The sequence below is a fragment of the Hydractinia symbiolongicarpus genome, chromosome 12 (genome assembly GCF_029227915.1).
Source record: "Hydractinia symbiolongicarpus strain clone_291-10 chromosome 12, HSymV2.1, whole genome shotgun sequence".
NCBI classification, from domain to species: domain Eukaryota; kingdom Metazoa; phylum Cnidaria; class Hydrozoa; order Anthoathecata; family Hydractiniidae; genus Hydractinia; species Hydractinia symbiolongicarpus.
In genome coordinates this window covers 17,286,750-17,304,822 of record NC_079886.1, presented here as the reverse complement: position 1 = coordinate 17,304,822, position 18,073 = coordinate 17,286,750, and the positions used below count along the sequence as shown (strand labels likewise).

At 33.6% G+C, this 18,073-nt stretch overlaps 3 protein-coding genes across 5 annotated transcripts in view; 1 reads left to right on the top strand and 2 right to left on the bottom strand.

Annotated features, from left to right (window-relative positions):
• Nucleotides 1–18,073, bottom strand: part of LOC130621496 (ceramide synthase 5-like) — a 90,258-nt gene that overhangs the window by 19,976 nt on the left and 52,209 nt on the right. The gene's annotated exons all lie outside the window — the stretch shown is intronic.
• On the top strand, nt 1,880–4,237 carry LOC130621493 (uncharacterized). Its single transcript, XM_057436786.1, has 2 exons — nt 1,880–3,003; nt 3,659–4,237. Exons 1-2 carry the CDS (start codon nt 1,923–1,925, stop codon nt 3,937–3,939), a joined length of 1,362 nt encoding a protein of 453 aa, XP_057292769.1. The 5' UTR covers nt 1,880–1,922; the 3' UTR covers nt 3,940–4,237.
• Nucleotides 8,041–11,582, bottom strand: LOC130621494 (uncharacterized). 2 transcript variants are annotated; one of them, XM_057436787.1, is made up of 3 exons: nt 11,446–11,582; nt 9,005–10,105; nt 8,041–8,695 (listed from the first exon to the last, which is right to left on the bottom strand). In XM_057436787.1, the coding sequence occupies exons 2-3, from the start codon at nt 10,083–10,085 to the stop codon at nt 8,415–8,417; spliced, it is 1,362 nt and encodes a 453-aa protein (XP_057292770.1). In that variant the 5' UTR covers nt 10,086–10,105; nt 11,446–11,582; the 3' UTR covers nt 8,041–8,414. The 2 variants fall into 2 exon arrangements, with proteins under 2 accessions (XP_057292770.1, XP_057292771.1); XM_057436788.1 differs by lacking the exon at nt 11,446–11,582 and having other exon boundaries at nt 9,005–10,110.

Sequence of the window (18,073 nt, the reverse complement as noted above, 5' to 3'; positions counted from 1 at the left end):
GAACTTTCAACGTACAGTTATTTATTCCTACTGTTACAAACTTTAATTGTTACACGCTCACACACTCACACTTCTACTGTCACACAAAATGGTAGCTTAGCTGCGCAATAGCGATAAGCACGCAATGCGGTATAAAAAGGACGGGCGAATCCGTGGATTTTTCACGGGCTAACGACTAGTTATTATCAATTAATTTATGTTTATTATTACTGTAGTGACAATAGCAATATTTTCTGTAATTAGTTTAATTCCTTATGGATTTATTTAATTACTAGCTTTTTTATGACAGATAAACGCAATTATTTTTTCACAATAGAAATCATGTCGTTACTAAGCCTCAGTAAAAACTTCGACATTGTATTAAAAAAGGATCAACTTACATGTAAAAAAAGATGAACAGAAATACACTGATGCGTTATAAGCGTTTTTATAAGTTGCAGAAATTTCCCTAACAAGCGACGTCCTGATATTTTATTTCGCAAATATCACTGCTGATAAATAATTACGAAGATGGGAAATTACTAATGGTAGCTTTATTGGTGTTACGTTTAAATTGTTGTGTATTCCCGTTCATAATGGAAGTAACATATTGCTTTCATATATCTGTACAAGATACCAAAAATGTTTTTTGTATGATGTCGTAAGCCATCCACATCAAAGTTGTTTTTTACTATTTTGTTGTCCAGCGTCATTTCATACGTTTTTTAAGGACCGATATAAACAGGAAAACTTGCTAATTACTTGTCATTGTATCGTATTATAAAAATGGAATAAAGTAAGCATAACCTGTTAAGTAATTTTAGACGTTGCAAGTTTTTCTGTTTAACTGTGATAGAGAAATCGATGTTAAAGACCATATAATAAAATTCTTAAACTAGAAATGGAATAACTAGGATAAAAACATTATTAAGTTCAAAAAATAAAAATTCTGACGTATTCATAATGTTAGGTAGTTCTTTTCTGAGACCGTATTAGAAGTAAAACACTTATCATCAGACTATGATAACATAGTCTTACTCTTTCTTGTTTTTGTAAAGTGTCATGAAATCTAAGGACAAAAGGAAATGAATTATAGCGCTATACAAGTAGTAATCCTTTATTTTACCTGAAACATTGCTGATCCATGGAAATTTACGATATTTAGCTAACCATGTCATTTTGTGCCACAGCGGTGAAAAGCCATGAGAACAAAAAATGAGAAATTGTAAACACTAGCTTCAAAGATTTTAAGTTGTGTTTTTAACCGTGAGTGGACGACACTTTTAGAAATTGCGACACTTCACCATCTGAAATACATTTCAATATAGTAAATAGTTCAATAAACAAATCAAAAGTCGGTTTATTCAGGAGAATTAGCATTTGTTTTATACTTAACATATACCTCTTACACTAAGATTAGTTAATATCGCTTTTATATGTGCATATTTTTCTACCCCCTCGGATCTGTTATCCAGAGTTTTTTTCACAACGATTTTTCACATGTCTGTAGCAGGCCTGTAGCAATAGAATGAGAGGAAGGGGGGACAATGCCCGCGTACCGGTATTGCAGTCGAACGGGAGAAAGAGAAAGCGTTGGATTCCCTTAGAGTGTTAAAACATCTCATTACTTCTTCAAGCTTAGTCTAAAGTGACTAAAAACTGATTAAATTTATCAAAGGTTGCATCTAGGAACTTGGAGGTGGAGGAAGGTGAAAGAAAGAGTTGTTGACAACTCTAGCACTTGCCTAATAGGGTTAAATAAACCAAAAAGTTATATTGTCTGTCTATGCACTATAGTCAGCAATATAAATCATATGGTAATCCTTGGAGGAAAGAATACGGTATTCTTTCCTCCAAGGGTAATCACAGTTACCTATGCATTGACGTATTGTAATTTGATATGTACTTTTCTTGTTTGATCAGGTATAAAAATTATATCAAGAATGACAAATCAGAACAGTTCCATTTCAGCAAATCTGCAGCAAGAAAATAACAAAACAGATGAAAAAGATAAAATCATGGAGTGGGGGAAAACGAACTTGAAGAACTTACTATCAAGATTGTCATCAAGAGATATAAATTTAGTTGAAACAGCCATCATCATGATTAGCTTGGTGGGATCCTTTATAATTATTTTACCATACACTGTTATCCAACTTGGCTTACCTAGTTGGCTATTGCTACTTGCCGTTATCATATTGCTTTTAGCATACACAAACCATTTAATGAACCAATCATGTTTACGCATGCTTGAAGAATATAAGGATGAAAAGTTGGTGCGTGCACCACAAGTTAAAGTTGCTACGTTAGCAGGTGGTAATGTATTGGCATATGCTGTTGCCATAACTATTAATATCACATGTGTTAGCAATGCAGTTTCACTAATCCTACTTTCATCAACGATTGTAAGCGAAATTGTTCCGATATCTGGTGTGTCTGTGGACAACAGAATGAGAATTTGGGCTATTGTCCAACTGGTATGCATCTCTCCGCTTGTGTATATTGGTTTCTATAAGGATTTAAAACAAAGTGCTCTCGTCGCTGCCTTATCAGTATTATTGGGTTTACTTCTTTCCCTTGGTATCACTGGTTATTTAGTAATAAAGGGTTATCATTCTGCAGTAACGAAAGATACTTCACATCATTTTCGGCATGAGAGCTTCTTTAAAACATTTGGAACAATGTTTTACACAATAGGGGGCATTGCAGCAATAACTCCTGACGTAATTGTGTTTGTGACGAAACCAACCAAAATGGTTTATTGCGTTCTATCTGCGTATGGTGTGATTGCATTCGTGTATACAGGATACTGCATTATAATGTATTCAGCATTTGGAATGCAACTTCAGCCATCCATGACTGCCACATTTCTTAAAGCAATATCGCTGAACGGAAATTCAAGCATGGCAATAATATGCATCTATATTTTGCAGTTGAGTTTGAGTTTACACTTAATTCTGGCAGCAGTTTTGTATCTTAATCCATTATTTGCAAACGTAGAAGCAAATCTCAACATTCCTATAGGTAAGTTGTGGTAGTCAACAATGAAGAACTTTGTGATTGCGTTGTTACTTATTGTTTTATTGTCTATTTTTGTAAATAACGTTTTCTCGCGGTTTGCTTTTAGCTGTTGTTCGAAAATCGATGTTTTAAAATTTTTAGATTTCGTGGGAATTGAATTTCGCGAATGGGTGGTTTTTATAGATTTTGAGACATTTTAATTATGGCAAACGGCCAATAATGTTGCATAATTTGCATGATTACTGTATTTATTCCGGCGCAAGTTGACGACAATTCATCAAATAGTTAGAATGCATTTCATCGTACATCAATAACAAAGTATTATGTCCAAATTAGATTCTTAACAGAATCATCAACTCTGTCATTAACGTAGTAAGGATGATTCTCAAACCTGTGTAGGAAATCACGGGCTGATGAAACTCCACTCAACACTAAAATTATTTCTGTTATTCAAATGTGTAAAAAGAAACATGACTTTGAATTTAAGTTTTCAGGTAATTTAATTTAGCGAATGACGAAGTTGACAAAAAATCGCAAGAAAATATTTTTACGAAAGGCGATAGTGACGATTAGAACATTTTGTAAAAAAGTTTAACTATGCGTGAAATTTATTTCATTAAGGTAATTTATACACGTCGTCCTGTGGTATTTTGTTTAGAAATGAATTGGAAAAGATTTGCTTTTCGAACCTGTGGATTGTTGACCATTGCAGCAGTTTGCCTTTTAATTCCAAAATCTCAGTCAATGATATCTCTAGCCGGTGGTATTCCTTTAGTAATGTCAGTTGTGATATTTCCAATTGTTATATATGCAAAGTTGTATGAACTGACGCTGAACAAAAAGGTTTTATTGGTCTGTTTATGGTTATTTACCGTTATCTGTATGGTCGGGAATTTTGTGGTTAATCTGCAGGATATTGTCACTGGTGTGGTGAAGTAGATATTTATGGTGCGTCGCCAGTTTATAACAAGATTTTCAAGATCTTATACCCATAGCGAGAATTATGTTTAGCTCATATAAAATTAACATTTTTACAAGTAAGGATTTTTCACTTTTTTATAACTGTAAAATTAGGTGGCATCCAATTTTTATGTAACACTTATTTAACACCAGCGTTCCCGTAAAGAAATGTAAAAATACAAGAAAATTATTTTTTGATAGATATTGTATTTAATGGAATAATATTTAATAACGTAAAGACTTTGGAGCAAAGTTGGAGATTACATTTTTTGTTAGACGTTTGCTGATTGCTTTTTAAAATACTAGTCGTTAGCCCGTGGAAAATCCACGGGTTCGCTCGTCCTTTTTATACCACATTGCGTGCTTCTCGCTATTGCGCAGATAAGCTACCATTTTGCGTGACAGACAGACAGACGGATACGGGCATTATAATATAGACTAGCCGTTAACCCGTGGAAGAATCCACGGGGTCGCCCGTTCTTTATATATCGCATTTCGTGTTTCCGTAACATGTTTTCGCGGACAGACAGACAAAATACGGCTATTATTAAAAAGATTTGATATTTTGATTTTAAATTTATGTTCAGCATCATTGAGTTGGTGTGTATATGACTTTAACATTATCCGATATGTAGCTTAGTGGTATTGTTGCTATCGTGAAAGCCTTACTAATTTTCGACTTGTATTAATGTGCTTCGTTTTTAAGCAGAGGCCACAGGTACAGGCCAGACAGAATTGGAAAATCTGTTGCAAAAAGTTGTAAGTTTAATATCAGATTCCAAAAACTCCCTAAACTTAAATATAACAAAAAAAGTCGAGAAAGAAATGCGGCACACAAAAAAAAACTAACCCGGAAGGGTATATTAAGGACTTATAATAATTGCAATTTTTCATCGCGAGGCAAACAATGTGCTATTATCGAAAATATTACTTCAGCAATAGTGCATAATGGCCCAAAAGCAGTTAATAATCGCAAGAGGTAAGAAAAGTATTGTGTCCTTCAACAAAATTTATCTGTATGATATGGCGTTAAATGTTTTTTAGTTTTTTTACTTTACATTTGCAGCTTCTGAATTTTAATTAATATACCTTTGACTAATAACAATGCGCCACAAGCAAGCTACGCCCTTTATTGCAGGACGGCAAAAATAAACAAAATCTATAATTTTCTTTTTCTTTATTAAGCTCAATTCACACTTGGTTATAACTGTCGCGGCTACGGTGGTCTCCAGGACATTTTTATAACACTGGATTTAAATCAGTATTGTAATTGCTCATTTCACTGGACTTAAAATAAACTAAAAGTAAACTATTCAATTCAGGGTTGCTATGTATCATGTAGGTCTAAGTATGTGGTTTCGAATATATTTTATCTGGGGATTCTTCGAAACTACTTTGAGAATCAAATTAATTGTAGTTATAACCATAATCGTGTTTCTGATATAGACAATTGATCATGACATGCATCACACCCAAATCTTGGCATTGGTTATGACGGATTTTGTGTTCGTTGGTGTCATTCATGAAGAGTGATTCAATGACGCAATTTTTTAGCAATTCTGTAAAAGGTACTAGAATTGCATTCACATGTGCTGTACACACTTATACATATTAAATTTTGTATTTGTCAGAAATACCACCGGCGGATGTTTACATAGAGATAACAACTTCGAGGTTGTTTCATATTCTTCTTAAAGAGGGAGCTTAGTAACCTTAGTTACGTTTAGGATTAAGCTAGTTTATTTATTATTACTAAGTAATATGTTTAAATACCGCGCTTTTTTTGTATGCATAGCTAGCTAGAGTAACTATGAAAGGACGAGATTTAGCTAGCTAGCTAAAAGTAAAGACCTGATAGAGAACATACCAACACAGCTTCTTACCTTCGCTACACGTATTTGAAAGCACCTGGGAAATTTCATGGCTTACCATGTCACCCCATATGGCCTTATTTTAAGAAATGGTTGCACACAGCCTTTTTTTAAAGGTAAAAAATATGGAGTTTTTTATAAAAGTCAGAAAGACTTTTCTGAGTCTAAAAAACCATGAATCCATGAGTTGAAAAAGTTTTATAAGTCATACTTTTTACATACTTTAAAATATGTCGGACTGCTGATAGACATTTTTTTACCCTATGGTCATAAATAAGCTATGCAACAACTTCGTTTTTTTGTTACAGACAAAGTAGCCTAAAGTGTTAACGATTAAAAAAAATTACCCCATGAACTTCACAAATCAAGACAAAGTATAAAGTTTATGCTGCTCTTAAGCTATAAAGCTGATTATGGACAATTCCATCAGTAGTGATAACATTAAATTGCTTACTGCTGTGGTACATTATTAAGACTTTTAATATTATTACAAGACGGCAAACATTATAAAATTTTACACAATGATTCAAACCGATTGGTCCCAGCAGCCATTTTGGTGTCAGCGATATGATAACCGTGGTTTTAGTTCAAGTTCAAGTCGAATAATGATAAGTTTTCATTATTATCATAGTTTCTGAGTTCTCGAGTTTAGCTATTTTCGGAGACGCCGATAAACAGTTCTTGATTATTAATTTTGACAATAATACATGTGCGGAAACAGTTTAAGGCAATACCCAAAATTGAAATAAGTCAGGTCCCAGAGAGTTGATAATGCGCTCATTTGACCTAAATTTTATACCATACAAATACAGTTAAACCACGATTATTGTTTAAACACGTTTAAGCACCGGGTTTGAAACAAAAAAACTCATTCTAAGCGCCCTACTCGATGTGTGACACAGTTGACCCTGTACTAAGTGTTCGACCAAGACTGAGACTACAGGTCTTCCAGATAGTTATATAAAAAATTAGCCAACATACAGTAACCCTGCATACCTAGCTATATTATCCAGTCTTGACTATTTACTTTTACTAGAAGATTGTAAATACTCAATGGTCCATGTAGCTAGCCAGGTAGACCTTACTATTAAAATAAAAGAATTCCTTTGAAATTATACTACCTAACCCCATATAAACGTGACGTATGCTGGTATGCTTTAATTTGAGCCATCATTTCCCAAACAATTGCAACTGGAGCCCTGACTTTGTATTAGGTGGCTCAAAATTTTAAAAATAAATATTATCAAAAAGTGACTATCCCATTCATCAGACACCAGAAAGGAGTTTTTATTCTGTAATCGTCGTTCTGAGGTGCGCCTAATTTTTGTAAATCTAATGGAATAATTGTTTCAAACTTCCTCTTCTTTCACTTATGTTACTTATGGCAATTCTTTGCATTGTATTTAGTTTCAAGTCATGATTTCTTAGTCAGCAGTGAGGTTTAGTCGTGTCGCTTTCAAAACGTTCAGCGCTAAAACTAGGGACAACGTCGCGGAGCCCTAGGTAATTTAAAGAAACGTGGTCCTGCTTTATGAATTAGATTTTCGCTGCTGATATCAGCATATTTTAGCCCTGGCGTGCTACCCCGTGGAAACGTGTTTACAATTGCCAGTAACACTTAAGACCGGATCAGCAGAATAGTTTTTGTACTTTGGTGGTTCTTTGTTAACGCCAGCCGAATTTTTTAACTTTTATATCCCCTTAACTGGTCGTCAAGCATACAATATTCTATACATTTTCTTTATCACCGTTTCAAGTTCTAAGCATCCGAGGTAACCGCTGAGCAAATATCATAAATAAATTTGTGCTTATGCACTGCTGAAATCATTCACTCTGTTGTTCTTCTGCATTAGTTAAATCTTTTCACAAATTTATCGACTAGGGAAAATCCATTCACACGTAGTTTTTATCGTTGGGTATCTTTCATACTTGTGAGTCTGACAAACATGTAGCATCGCTGGATTAAGATTTTTAATAATAGCACATTGTTTTCCTCGCGATAAAAACTTGCACAATAGTTTAAGCCTATACACCTCCCCACCACATCCTTTTCTCGTCGTTTTAAAGAAAATTGTGAAATCTTCACTTTTCTTCACAAAATGTAATAGGATTAGAGATTTTTAGGATCAGATATTAAACTAACAACCTTCTACAATTAGCCTCTGCTTGAAAACGAGGCACATTAATACAAGTCAAAAATTAGTAAGGCTTTCACGATAGCAATAATGCCACTAAGCTACATGTCACACCGACTCAATGATACTAAACATAAAATTTAAATCAAAGTATTAAATATTTTAAAAAACATTTTTAACAAATATTTTTTCACATTAAATATTACACCATTAATTATTCCTAACTGTAATATGAATTTTAAAAGGTACAAAGGAAAAATTTTCTTGTATTTTCACATTTTATCTTTCACATTTTATCACTTGTATTATAAGTAATTTAGGGCACAAATAATCTGCGACTTTTAGCTATGGAAAAAAACTTTGTCATTCGACCTGAGTATAATTACCACTCTTAAAATAATATTTTCAGAGTATTACGATAAGCTGGCAACGGACTATAGCTAAACTACTAATTCGGCACACCAGTGACAATATCCTGCAGATTAATCACAAAATTTCCGACCATACAGATAACGGTAAATAACCATAAACAAACCAATAAAACCTTTTTGTTCAGCGTTAGTTCATACAACTTTGCATATATAACAATTGGAAATATCACAACTGACATTACCAAAGGAATACCACCGACTAGAGATAACACTGACTGAAATTTTGGAATTAAAAGGCAAACTGCTGCAATTGTCAACAATCCACAGGTTCGGAAAGCAAATCTTTTCCAATTCATTTCTAAACAAATAAAACAAGACGATTTGAATAAATTATCTTAAAGAAGTGAATGCTTGCAAGAATTAAGTTTCGTGAATGCGCAAATTTTCTGTTTTTTCGCGAAATGTCTTAATTGCCACTGTCGTCATTCGTAAAAATATTTTCTTGCGAATTTTTATCAATTTCGTCATTCGCTAAATTAAATTATCGCGAAACTCAAAACCTTATAGCAAAATTTGGGAATAATAATTTGTTGTGTTTGCTGACCTTGCAAGCACTTTGTTTATAAAAAGGGCGCAAAGGGCTTCATGATTAACCACTGCTACTTACCTATAGGAATGTTGAGGTTTGCTTCCACGTTTGTAAAGAATGGATTAAGATACAAAACTGTTGACAACATTAAGTGCAAACACAAACTTAGCTGTAATATATGGATGCATATAACTGCCATGGTTGAATTTCCATTCAGCAATATTGCCTTAAGAAGTGTGGCAGTCATGGATGGCTGAAGTTGCATACTAAATGCTGAATACATTATAATGCAGTATCCTGTATACACGAATGCAATCACACCATATGCAGATAGAACGCAATAAACCATCTTGGTTGGTTTCGTCACAAACACAATTACCTCAGGAGTTACTAATACAATGCCCCCTATTGTGTAAAACATTGTTCCAAATGTTTTAAAAAAGCTCTCATGTTCATAACGATACAAAGTACTTTTTGCTACTACAGAATGGTTTCCTTTTAATACTAAATAACCAGTGATCCCAAGAGAAAGAAGTAAACCCAATACTACAAATAAAGCAGATAGGAGAGCACTTTGTTTTAAATCCTTGTAAAAACCAATATACACAAGCGGAGATATGCATACCAGTAGGACAATAGCCCAAATTCTCACTCTGTTGTCCACAGACACTCCAGATATCGGAACAATTTCGCTAAGAATTGTGGATGAAACCAAGATTTGAGCAACTGCAATGCTAACACATGTGATATTAATAGTTATGGCAACAGCATATGCCAATACATTACCACCTGCTAACTTAGCAACTTTAACTTGTGGTGCACGCACCAACTTTTCATCCTTATATTCTTCAAGCATGCGTAAACATGATTGGTTCATTAAATGGTTTGTGTATGCTAAAAGCAATATTATAACGGCAAGTAGCAATAGCCAACTAGGTAAGCCAAGTTGGATAACAGTGTATGGTAAAACCATTATAAAGCTTCCCAACAAGCTAATCATGATGATGGTCGTTTCAATCAAATTTATATCTTTCGAGGATAATCTAGATAATAAGTTCTTCAAGTTCGTTTTCCTCCACTTCATGATATTATCTTTTTCTTCTGTTTTGTTATTTTCTTGATGCAGATTTGCTGAATTGGAACTGTTCTGATGTGTCATTCTTGATATAATTTTTATACCTGATCAAACAAGAAAAGTACATATCAAATTACAATACGTCATTGTTTAACGGGCATAGGTAACTGTGATTACTATATGAATTTTGTTGCTGACTGACTTTGATTTTTTTAACCCTATTAGACAAGTGCACACTTGCCACACCCCACACTTGCAATTTCTTTGCTGCAATTTTTTAATGAGCCTACTTACTTTGTTCCATTTACAAAAAGAAATTACTTTTTACCCCTATCAGTAATTACAAATCATGATCCAGAGGGTGAATTAATTTATATCCTAAGTCGCTTTTGCAAAAGGGTTTGCCAGGAGAAAATCATAGACAGTTCTTTGGGGAGAATTGTACGTGGTGTAGCAACGATAAATCACCTATTGCGCGCTATGAAGAAAGAACAAAATCCAACGCTGTGAATTGTTTTTTTTTTGTTGATAAAGTCAAAATGACCATGGTTAGGATGCAACTCGGATGGTTCATTATCACCGAAAAAATCGATTGAAGGGAAACGTTCCTGTTCGAATCGATTTATGACCTAGGCAATTATGGTAACTTCCGTACAGTCTATTACCACTCTTGTATTTTGTTACAAGCTTTTTTGGCATTGTCTCTACAATAATTTTTGTGTTACCCATATATTTGAAGCACTCAATTTTTTATATGTAAAAAATCATACCAAGTAATTAAGTTTTCATTGATATTACTTCTCGACATATTTAACCGCGCTTAAGATCTTTAATAAAAAACCACATCTTAAAAAATGTTCTCTGGATTCTTTCGATTTGATGACACTTTCCAAAACCAAGGAAAAATGAGACTATGATTACCTGATAATAAGTGATTTACCTTTAATAGTCCTAGAAAAACACTCCCTTACATTATGAAGATGTCAAAATTTTTATTTTTTGCACCCAATAATGCCTTTTTAGATTAAAAAATTTTACTACATGGTTTTTAGATCAATTTTTCTATTCCAATTAAACAGAAAAACATGCAACCTCTGAAGTTAATCCGTATTTTATTCAATTTCTATGGTGCGATAGCCTTAAAAAGTATAGAATTAGGCTTTTTTTTATTTCTTAAAGATTCCTGTAAACAATTAGCAGCAATCTGAATGGTGCACATTGACATATGTATTGACACTAAAAATGACGCTGAACAAAAAAACAGATAAAAAACAAAATCTTGATGTGGATGGTTTACGACATCATACACAAAACATTTTTGGTATCTTGTACAGATATATGAAATATATCTGTACAAGATACCAAATAATATGTTACTATAATATGTTACTTCCATTACGAACAGGAATACACAACAAGTTAAACGTAACACCAACAAAGCTACCTTAATAATTTCTCATCTTTCTAAGAATTTATTAGCAGTGATAGTAACAAAATATCGGGACGTCGCTTGGTACAACAATGATGCAAACATCAAACAACAGAAATGTAAGTAAAAATTATGCAATTTATAAAAACGCTCATAACGCATCAGTGTTTACTTATAACGCACTTTTACATGTAAACTAAAAAGATCTTGGCATTAACTTTAATTAAAATACAGAGTTTTTTATTGAGGCTTAGTAACAACATATGATTTCTATTGTGGAAAGTAATTGCATTCATTTGTTCTACTAATATTATTATATAAAAGCTCGTAATTAAATAGTGTTTTTTTCACCACTGTACTGATTAACGCAACGTTCATACTAACTCAAGCAAATTATCTTGGTATTCTAATTTATTCGTCGTTCATGTTCCAGAATACGTGAAGCAATTATTATGCCTGCAACTGACTCTTTATTCCTAATAAATCTGCATGTTTATATGAGCGAGTAACATTTATAGCTTGTAACAAAAGGAGTGAAATTACGTTGAGAGTTCTTCAACTATCATTGTACAAATTTTCACACGTTACAAACATGTTTATACAATTTTTGGCGATTTTTGGAATTTTATGACATAAAAGAGTGAAGAATTTTAAAGATGTTTTACACATTTTTTATTTGGCTGTCGGACAAAATATGAAAAAAACCCTGGATGTATGTTTGGCTAACATAAATTTTAAACAAGATGTTAGGAATTGTTCTAGAACTAAAGTTCTTAAATTTTAAGTAGACGGTGGAATTTTAGACAAGTTTTAGGCTCCTGATAACGTGGCAGAAAAAGTGCTGACAACAACAAAATTTATTTCAACCATGTTTTTTTTTTATAACATTCTACAACTGTGTTAAGTTGATAACCTTAAAGAAGGCTTATGGTGACCCATGGAGGGGTATTACAAAGCCAACTTCAAGCAAACTTTGGTATCGCTTTACGTGACATTTATTTTAATCATTTATGTAAAAAAAACAAAGTCTGTTCATTGTTTTCGTTGTGTACGTCTTTAAACATTGATGAAAATAATGCGCAGCTACATCAGTGCCTAGAACTATTTTCATGCACTTTTATTGCTTCGGGTGAAATTTTAGACCCGTATGAGCTTGAAGGAAGTGTTTTCGATTAATGCACATGCTTAAAAGTCATGAACACAAGAGATTTGACCTTCTACCCCCTCTATCGCAGCGCATTGGAATTTCACTTCGCTTTACTCTTCAATCTTATGTAAATGACCTTTTAGGGGTGTCTATAGGCACTGTCTTAGCATTTGCAGGCAGAAGCTGCGTATTAATTCAAGAGATAACTGTAAGGTCTGTTGAATTAGACCAGTTTTAGTCCAGGCCATTTAGAGCCACCTACTGGCCGAGACCCAGCTAGCAAGCTAGAACATTGTTGTACGTATCAGTAGGGTAATGTAAGATATATATGCAGTCTAAGGGGGGGGGAGCCGCAGGGATGGAATCTCCTAGCACGTATGGCTCAAAAGCAGTGTCCTTCATCTGACCTAGTGCCTCTTTTTTTCACGTGGTGTAAACATTTTGAGTACACTTCCCCAAAGAGTTCTGCTCATTTTCGTTTCATCCTGCAGGAAATTTTCTTCAAGTGGAAAACAACCTTCAGTTTAACAAGAATAAAAAAAGGTCGATTAGATTTTAGGGTTCACATGTGTCCAATTATTTAGCTCTGTCTTCTAAAGGAATCACGCAGAAAAGGACTACCTATTGTTTATCACAAAATGTTTTGGTCATTGTTGTTTTGCTTTGTTTTGTAGAGATACAGACTCACAGACCACACTGAGCATCACTGTTTTGACATAAAAGTTAATTTGCTTTTTCTCCCCGTGGGTTGTATCTTTTTTCCTTATAGTTCAAAACTCCATGTAACTTGTTTCATTTTTAACATAACAAAATGTTTAAAAGTATATTGGTACCGCTGTTTATCCGTGTTTTTTGTTTAGCAAGAAAATCGAGTTCTTGTTTACTGGTGTTTCTAAAATTCCAAATGGCGTTTTTTTTTTACCATCAAAAGTCGTTTGGACGATATTCTAAGCCATTCTTTAATACAAATTACCAATTATTTCTTCTAGGGGGGGAGGGGGGGTACAAAAAAATATTTTTATGTTTTTTTTTAAATTATAAATTTATATCGTTGTTCTGAAGGTAAGTGAAAGGTCTGAAGGTAAGTTAAAGGTAAAACAAAATCAAGGCTGTGTGTTGGATTTAAGTTTTTTTTTAACCCCCCGTTGTGGTTCCCGCTTGCAGTAATAGCATATTTATTATAGTTAAAGAAAGCAAATTTAAACTTTCGAATTTAAGGAAAAACTGCCAAAAACATTTATCTTCTATCTATCTTTTGAAGATATCCAGATTTTCTTGTTGCAAAATTATTGTGAAGATGGAAATGGAAAATTTTTAACATGTCGATGTCTGATTTGCTTTTTATTGCTATGGACGTATCAATAAGGTTGCTCCAGAACTGTCATAGTTATCATTTTTTATCTATTCCAATGTGCGCTATATTTTCGTTGACGTCATTCGGCATTAATTTGCTTTTAGTAACACTGGACCGATTTTATGCCATAGAATGCCATAGAATGGAATCATCGAAGTATAAAGTAAAAAGTATTTCCAAATCAGTGCTTTGTTGGGCAATAGCATCGGTTTGGGTAATGTCTATAGTTGTTGGGACATTCCTGTTTGTTTTTTATGAAGGAAAGGAACGTGTAGCTAATTTAGTAGTTACCGACTGTAGGTTTTGTACTGTATTAGAACTAGGCTACGTTATATTTGTGGAATTAGCTGGTATGGTTGTCCCATGGCTTATTATTGTTTTCACATACTGTAAAATTTTTTTAACAATTTATAAATTTAACCACATCAAAGCTTCTATTCAGCCACTGGCTGAAGTAGAATCTTCTAGGATAAATCGTGTTGCAGAGAAGTTGGAAAGAATACGTTGTATGACGTTGTATGAGATAAGACTGACTAAAGGTGTTCTATTACTGTTACTTTTCTACAGTATATGTATACTTCCAATAAGTATAGCTGAAGTCAATGGTTCAACAATGTTATCTATTGGTGTTAGTAGAGTGGCACTGTGAACTCGGCTATAAAACCACCTATTTATGTTGGAAGCTGTAAAGTGTATTCTTCAAATTTTGGGTTCGTGTAAAAAAACAAAAAAAAACAAGTGACACCACAAAAAAACAATATAAAAAAATAACTTTAGAGCAACCAAATGTTATAACGCTTCAGAGAGTGAGTTCGGACGGTAAGTTCCACGTTGATCGTGACGAAAATCGGCTTGTTGTAGCTTCAAAAGAGAAGGTCAATAATAAGCACAATACAACTTCTTTACATGTTATTCAAAAGCATGATTTTCCAACGAGAGAACTAGACGAGTCATTAATTCGTTTCGTTATTTTAGAAAAAAACAAAGACGAAGAAGAAGAAAAAAGAGATATTGAGAGTTAAAATCATTAGAATCTTTCGCAAGTACTGAACAGGTATGAAACGATGCTGGAGAATGATTACAAAGCATCGACAGGTGCTCAAACATAGGGTCTTTCAAATGGCGTTAATTTTGCCACAATAAGTGGTGTTGTACACACTAAAATGATTTATTTATTTTCAAAAACGCAGATTCACGTACAGCGAGACAAGAAATCATTTAATTTGATATCCTAAATCTGTGAACTAAAAATTGAATATGTACTATATAATATATTTGACTATATACTTACTTATATAGTCAAAAACAGTTAGTTAAAAACTCTCTTTCCTAAAAACAGCTCTTGTTTAAATCCTTTTTCTAAAAAACTGAACTATTTTGATAATTCATTTTGATTATATATTGCAATGCGTTAATTATGCGGCGTAGTGCGACATCATGTATCGTTATAAGCGTTTCAATGAAGACACCTGTTTTTCCACCAATTCTTAAAACCATTCTATGTAATTTTTAATTGTCATGAAAAACGAATTGGTGTGGGAATATTGTTCCCATCATATCCAAATAGAGTATTTATCGTATATTTAATAAACCGGTTTTTTGGGTTAAATAAACAACATTATTTGCAATATTGAAGTTAAACAAGACTGTTGGCCTTGCATACGCTTGTCTGTATTTAAGTTTCGCCTATAGCATTAACGGCATCTCTACGGAGTACGGGTAACAACATACGGCCATGTTTAGCAAATAAGCGTCACAATAGTTACATAGCATGCTTACTTAAAACTATAGGAGCGAAAAATGCATTGTATGGCTTTTAGTAAGAACAGAGAATAAGAAAATGGCTTTAGGCCAAGATGGTAGTATATCAAATTAAAGATATACCACCTGCTATTAAACTTTACCAAGCCTGAAACTCTTGTGTCTTCAGGGTGGAATTTCGCATAATTTAACCTCTATTCATAAATTTACTGAATGATTTCAAAGTTATATAGAATTATTAAAGATATTTCCTAAATTTAGAAACCTGTCATGGCTAATTTAACTGACACAAAAGTTGCATAGGTACAATTCTGGCATAATATTTTTACGAAAGGCTGTTTTTTGGCTGTTTCTCCAATTACCCAAACGGACAACCTTGTCCCCATGGCATCTTTTATCTTTTCTGACCCTGGGACGGAGATACGATGTTCGTCTCGCTGTCCCGGGATAAAAAAAGATAACAGGCGCTGGGAACGGGGTTGCCAAACGGCATTACTTAGACGGTCGGCTGTAAATGTTTTACTTTGGCTGGTGTGTCAATCGAGTAATCAACATGACAGGAGCACTTTCCACAAAGTCTGCATTATGGAACAATTTGCTGCACTGCGCTACTACATTTTAAGGTTTTGGATGTAACAAGTCCTAAGTCCGTTTTGAACATTATTTACATTTGCTTGTGGTTAAAAGCTTTAAATTTCGCCCTTCTTTGCCATGATTATGTCCGGGATTTTAGGTAATTAGAATATCCCTTCAGGTGGTTTAAAGAGACCAATAATAACTTTATTTATTGAGTAAACTATGCTATTTTACTCTATCTTTAGATCTAAAAACAACCATAAAGACGCTTAAAAAGGTGTAAAGGTCAACACGTACTATCAATATTCAAGAAACTTAAAGTTTTTTAGATAGTCTCAAGAAACTGAAGAATGAAAAAAAGTCATTCGTAAAGAGTAAAGAAAACTCTGTCAGTTGTCGAAACTCCATCCAATAATGCCGCTTACGCTTTTATCGTGTGTATAGGCACGTATCTTTTCGCTAAGGATACACTAAATACCAATGTTCGGTTTATACTACGGCGCAAATCTGAGGACTAACGAACGCATCAAATTTTCCACGCGCTAATGATTAGTTTCTATATTAATAATACCCGTTATCGTCTGTCTGTCTTTGCGCGATTTTATACGTGCGGCAACAGTATTATAAAAAGACCTTTAAAAATAATGTAATTGGCTTGAGATATATTCGATACACTATCAAGTGCAAAAAATTCGCACTAGTGACCTTCTCCAATCAGAGGTTTCTAAAAGCAGGGTTGTCGCTAGGTTAATCTTTCAATTATTAAGGTGAGAAGATTTCATGAAGCACTGGACGGAATCTTATTTTGTGTGTAATATTAAAGTTAATTTTAGTAAATTAGTCAGAGTAATTACTTGACTAACAAAAAAGTTTGCTTATACTAACACCTTGTGTTTACACCTTTTCTGAAGTAGACCTTGAGTGCTGGTGAGATTCATGTGAATAATAAATACATCAGGGATCTCGTTTTAAACCTACTTTACCCAAATACGGAATTATCTAGCTGATGATTGAAAACAAAATAACATTGTAAAGTGTTTTCATATAACGTAACTTTATTTTCAAGCAGACTTCACCGTGTATAGTGTTTTACAAGGAAACAGACGGTTAGATTAAATCTCTCTTAAGTACAAGAATAATATTTTTTTTGTCTATAAAATGTAAACATTTGGAAAGAGTGCAAAACACACACAGACCAGCAAGGAGCAGGCATCGTTAGAAGAACGTTATCAAGTCATTAGTGTCAGTCATGTATAGCATACTGTTTTTAATGCTCGTCATTTTTTTCTCAGGACCAGGTAATGCTTAAGGGCCACGAGGCAAATTATTTAGGCAATAGTAACAAATTTATGTTATTGACTATCGCCTAAAAATGCTGACTGGTGTCGTTATTGTAACGTTTTATATGCTCGCTACATATTTTGGGTTTCTCGACAATAATTTTGACGCCAGTAACAAGATCCAAGATCGATCTGATTTCGTATCTTGTTACTGGTAGCAAAATACATGTTTAGTATAAAAACATGTTTTTGTTACCAATAAAAAAAATTCGTGTCGCCGCTTTCAACAACAATTCACTATCTTGTATCCAGCCAATTAGAATGAAGTAATTATGGCGAATGTTTGTTTTTTGTTGTGACGAAGATATTACCTATTTCACTGCGTGGCGGCACGATATGTTAGCTGATTGTAACAAAATCATCGCCTAAAAGTATTTCCTTGTGTCCCTAGCGGCCTAATTAAAATGTGGTATGGCTTATTTTTCAAGCGATATATATAGATGTATATCTATGTATATATAGATA

Coding starts and splice junctions, on each gene's coding strand:
- LOC130621493 (XM_057436786.1), top strand. CDS start 1,923: ATGACAAATCAGAACAGTTCCATTTCAGCAAATCTGCAGCAAGAAAAT. Junction 3,004..3,658: donor AAATCTCAACATTCCTATAG/GTAAGTTGTGGT, acceptor TATTTTGTTTAG/AAATGAATTGGAAAAGATTT.
- LOC130621494 (XM_057436787.1), bottom strand. CDS start 10,085: ATGACACATCAGAACAGTTCCAATTCAGCAAATCTGCATCAAGAAAAT. Junction 8,696..9,004: donor AAACCTCAACATTCCTATAG/GTAAGTAGCAGT, acceptor TTATTTGTTTAG/AAATGAATTGGAAAAGATTT.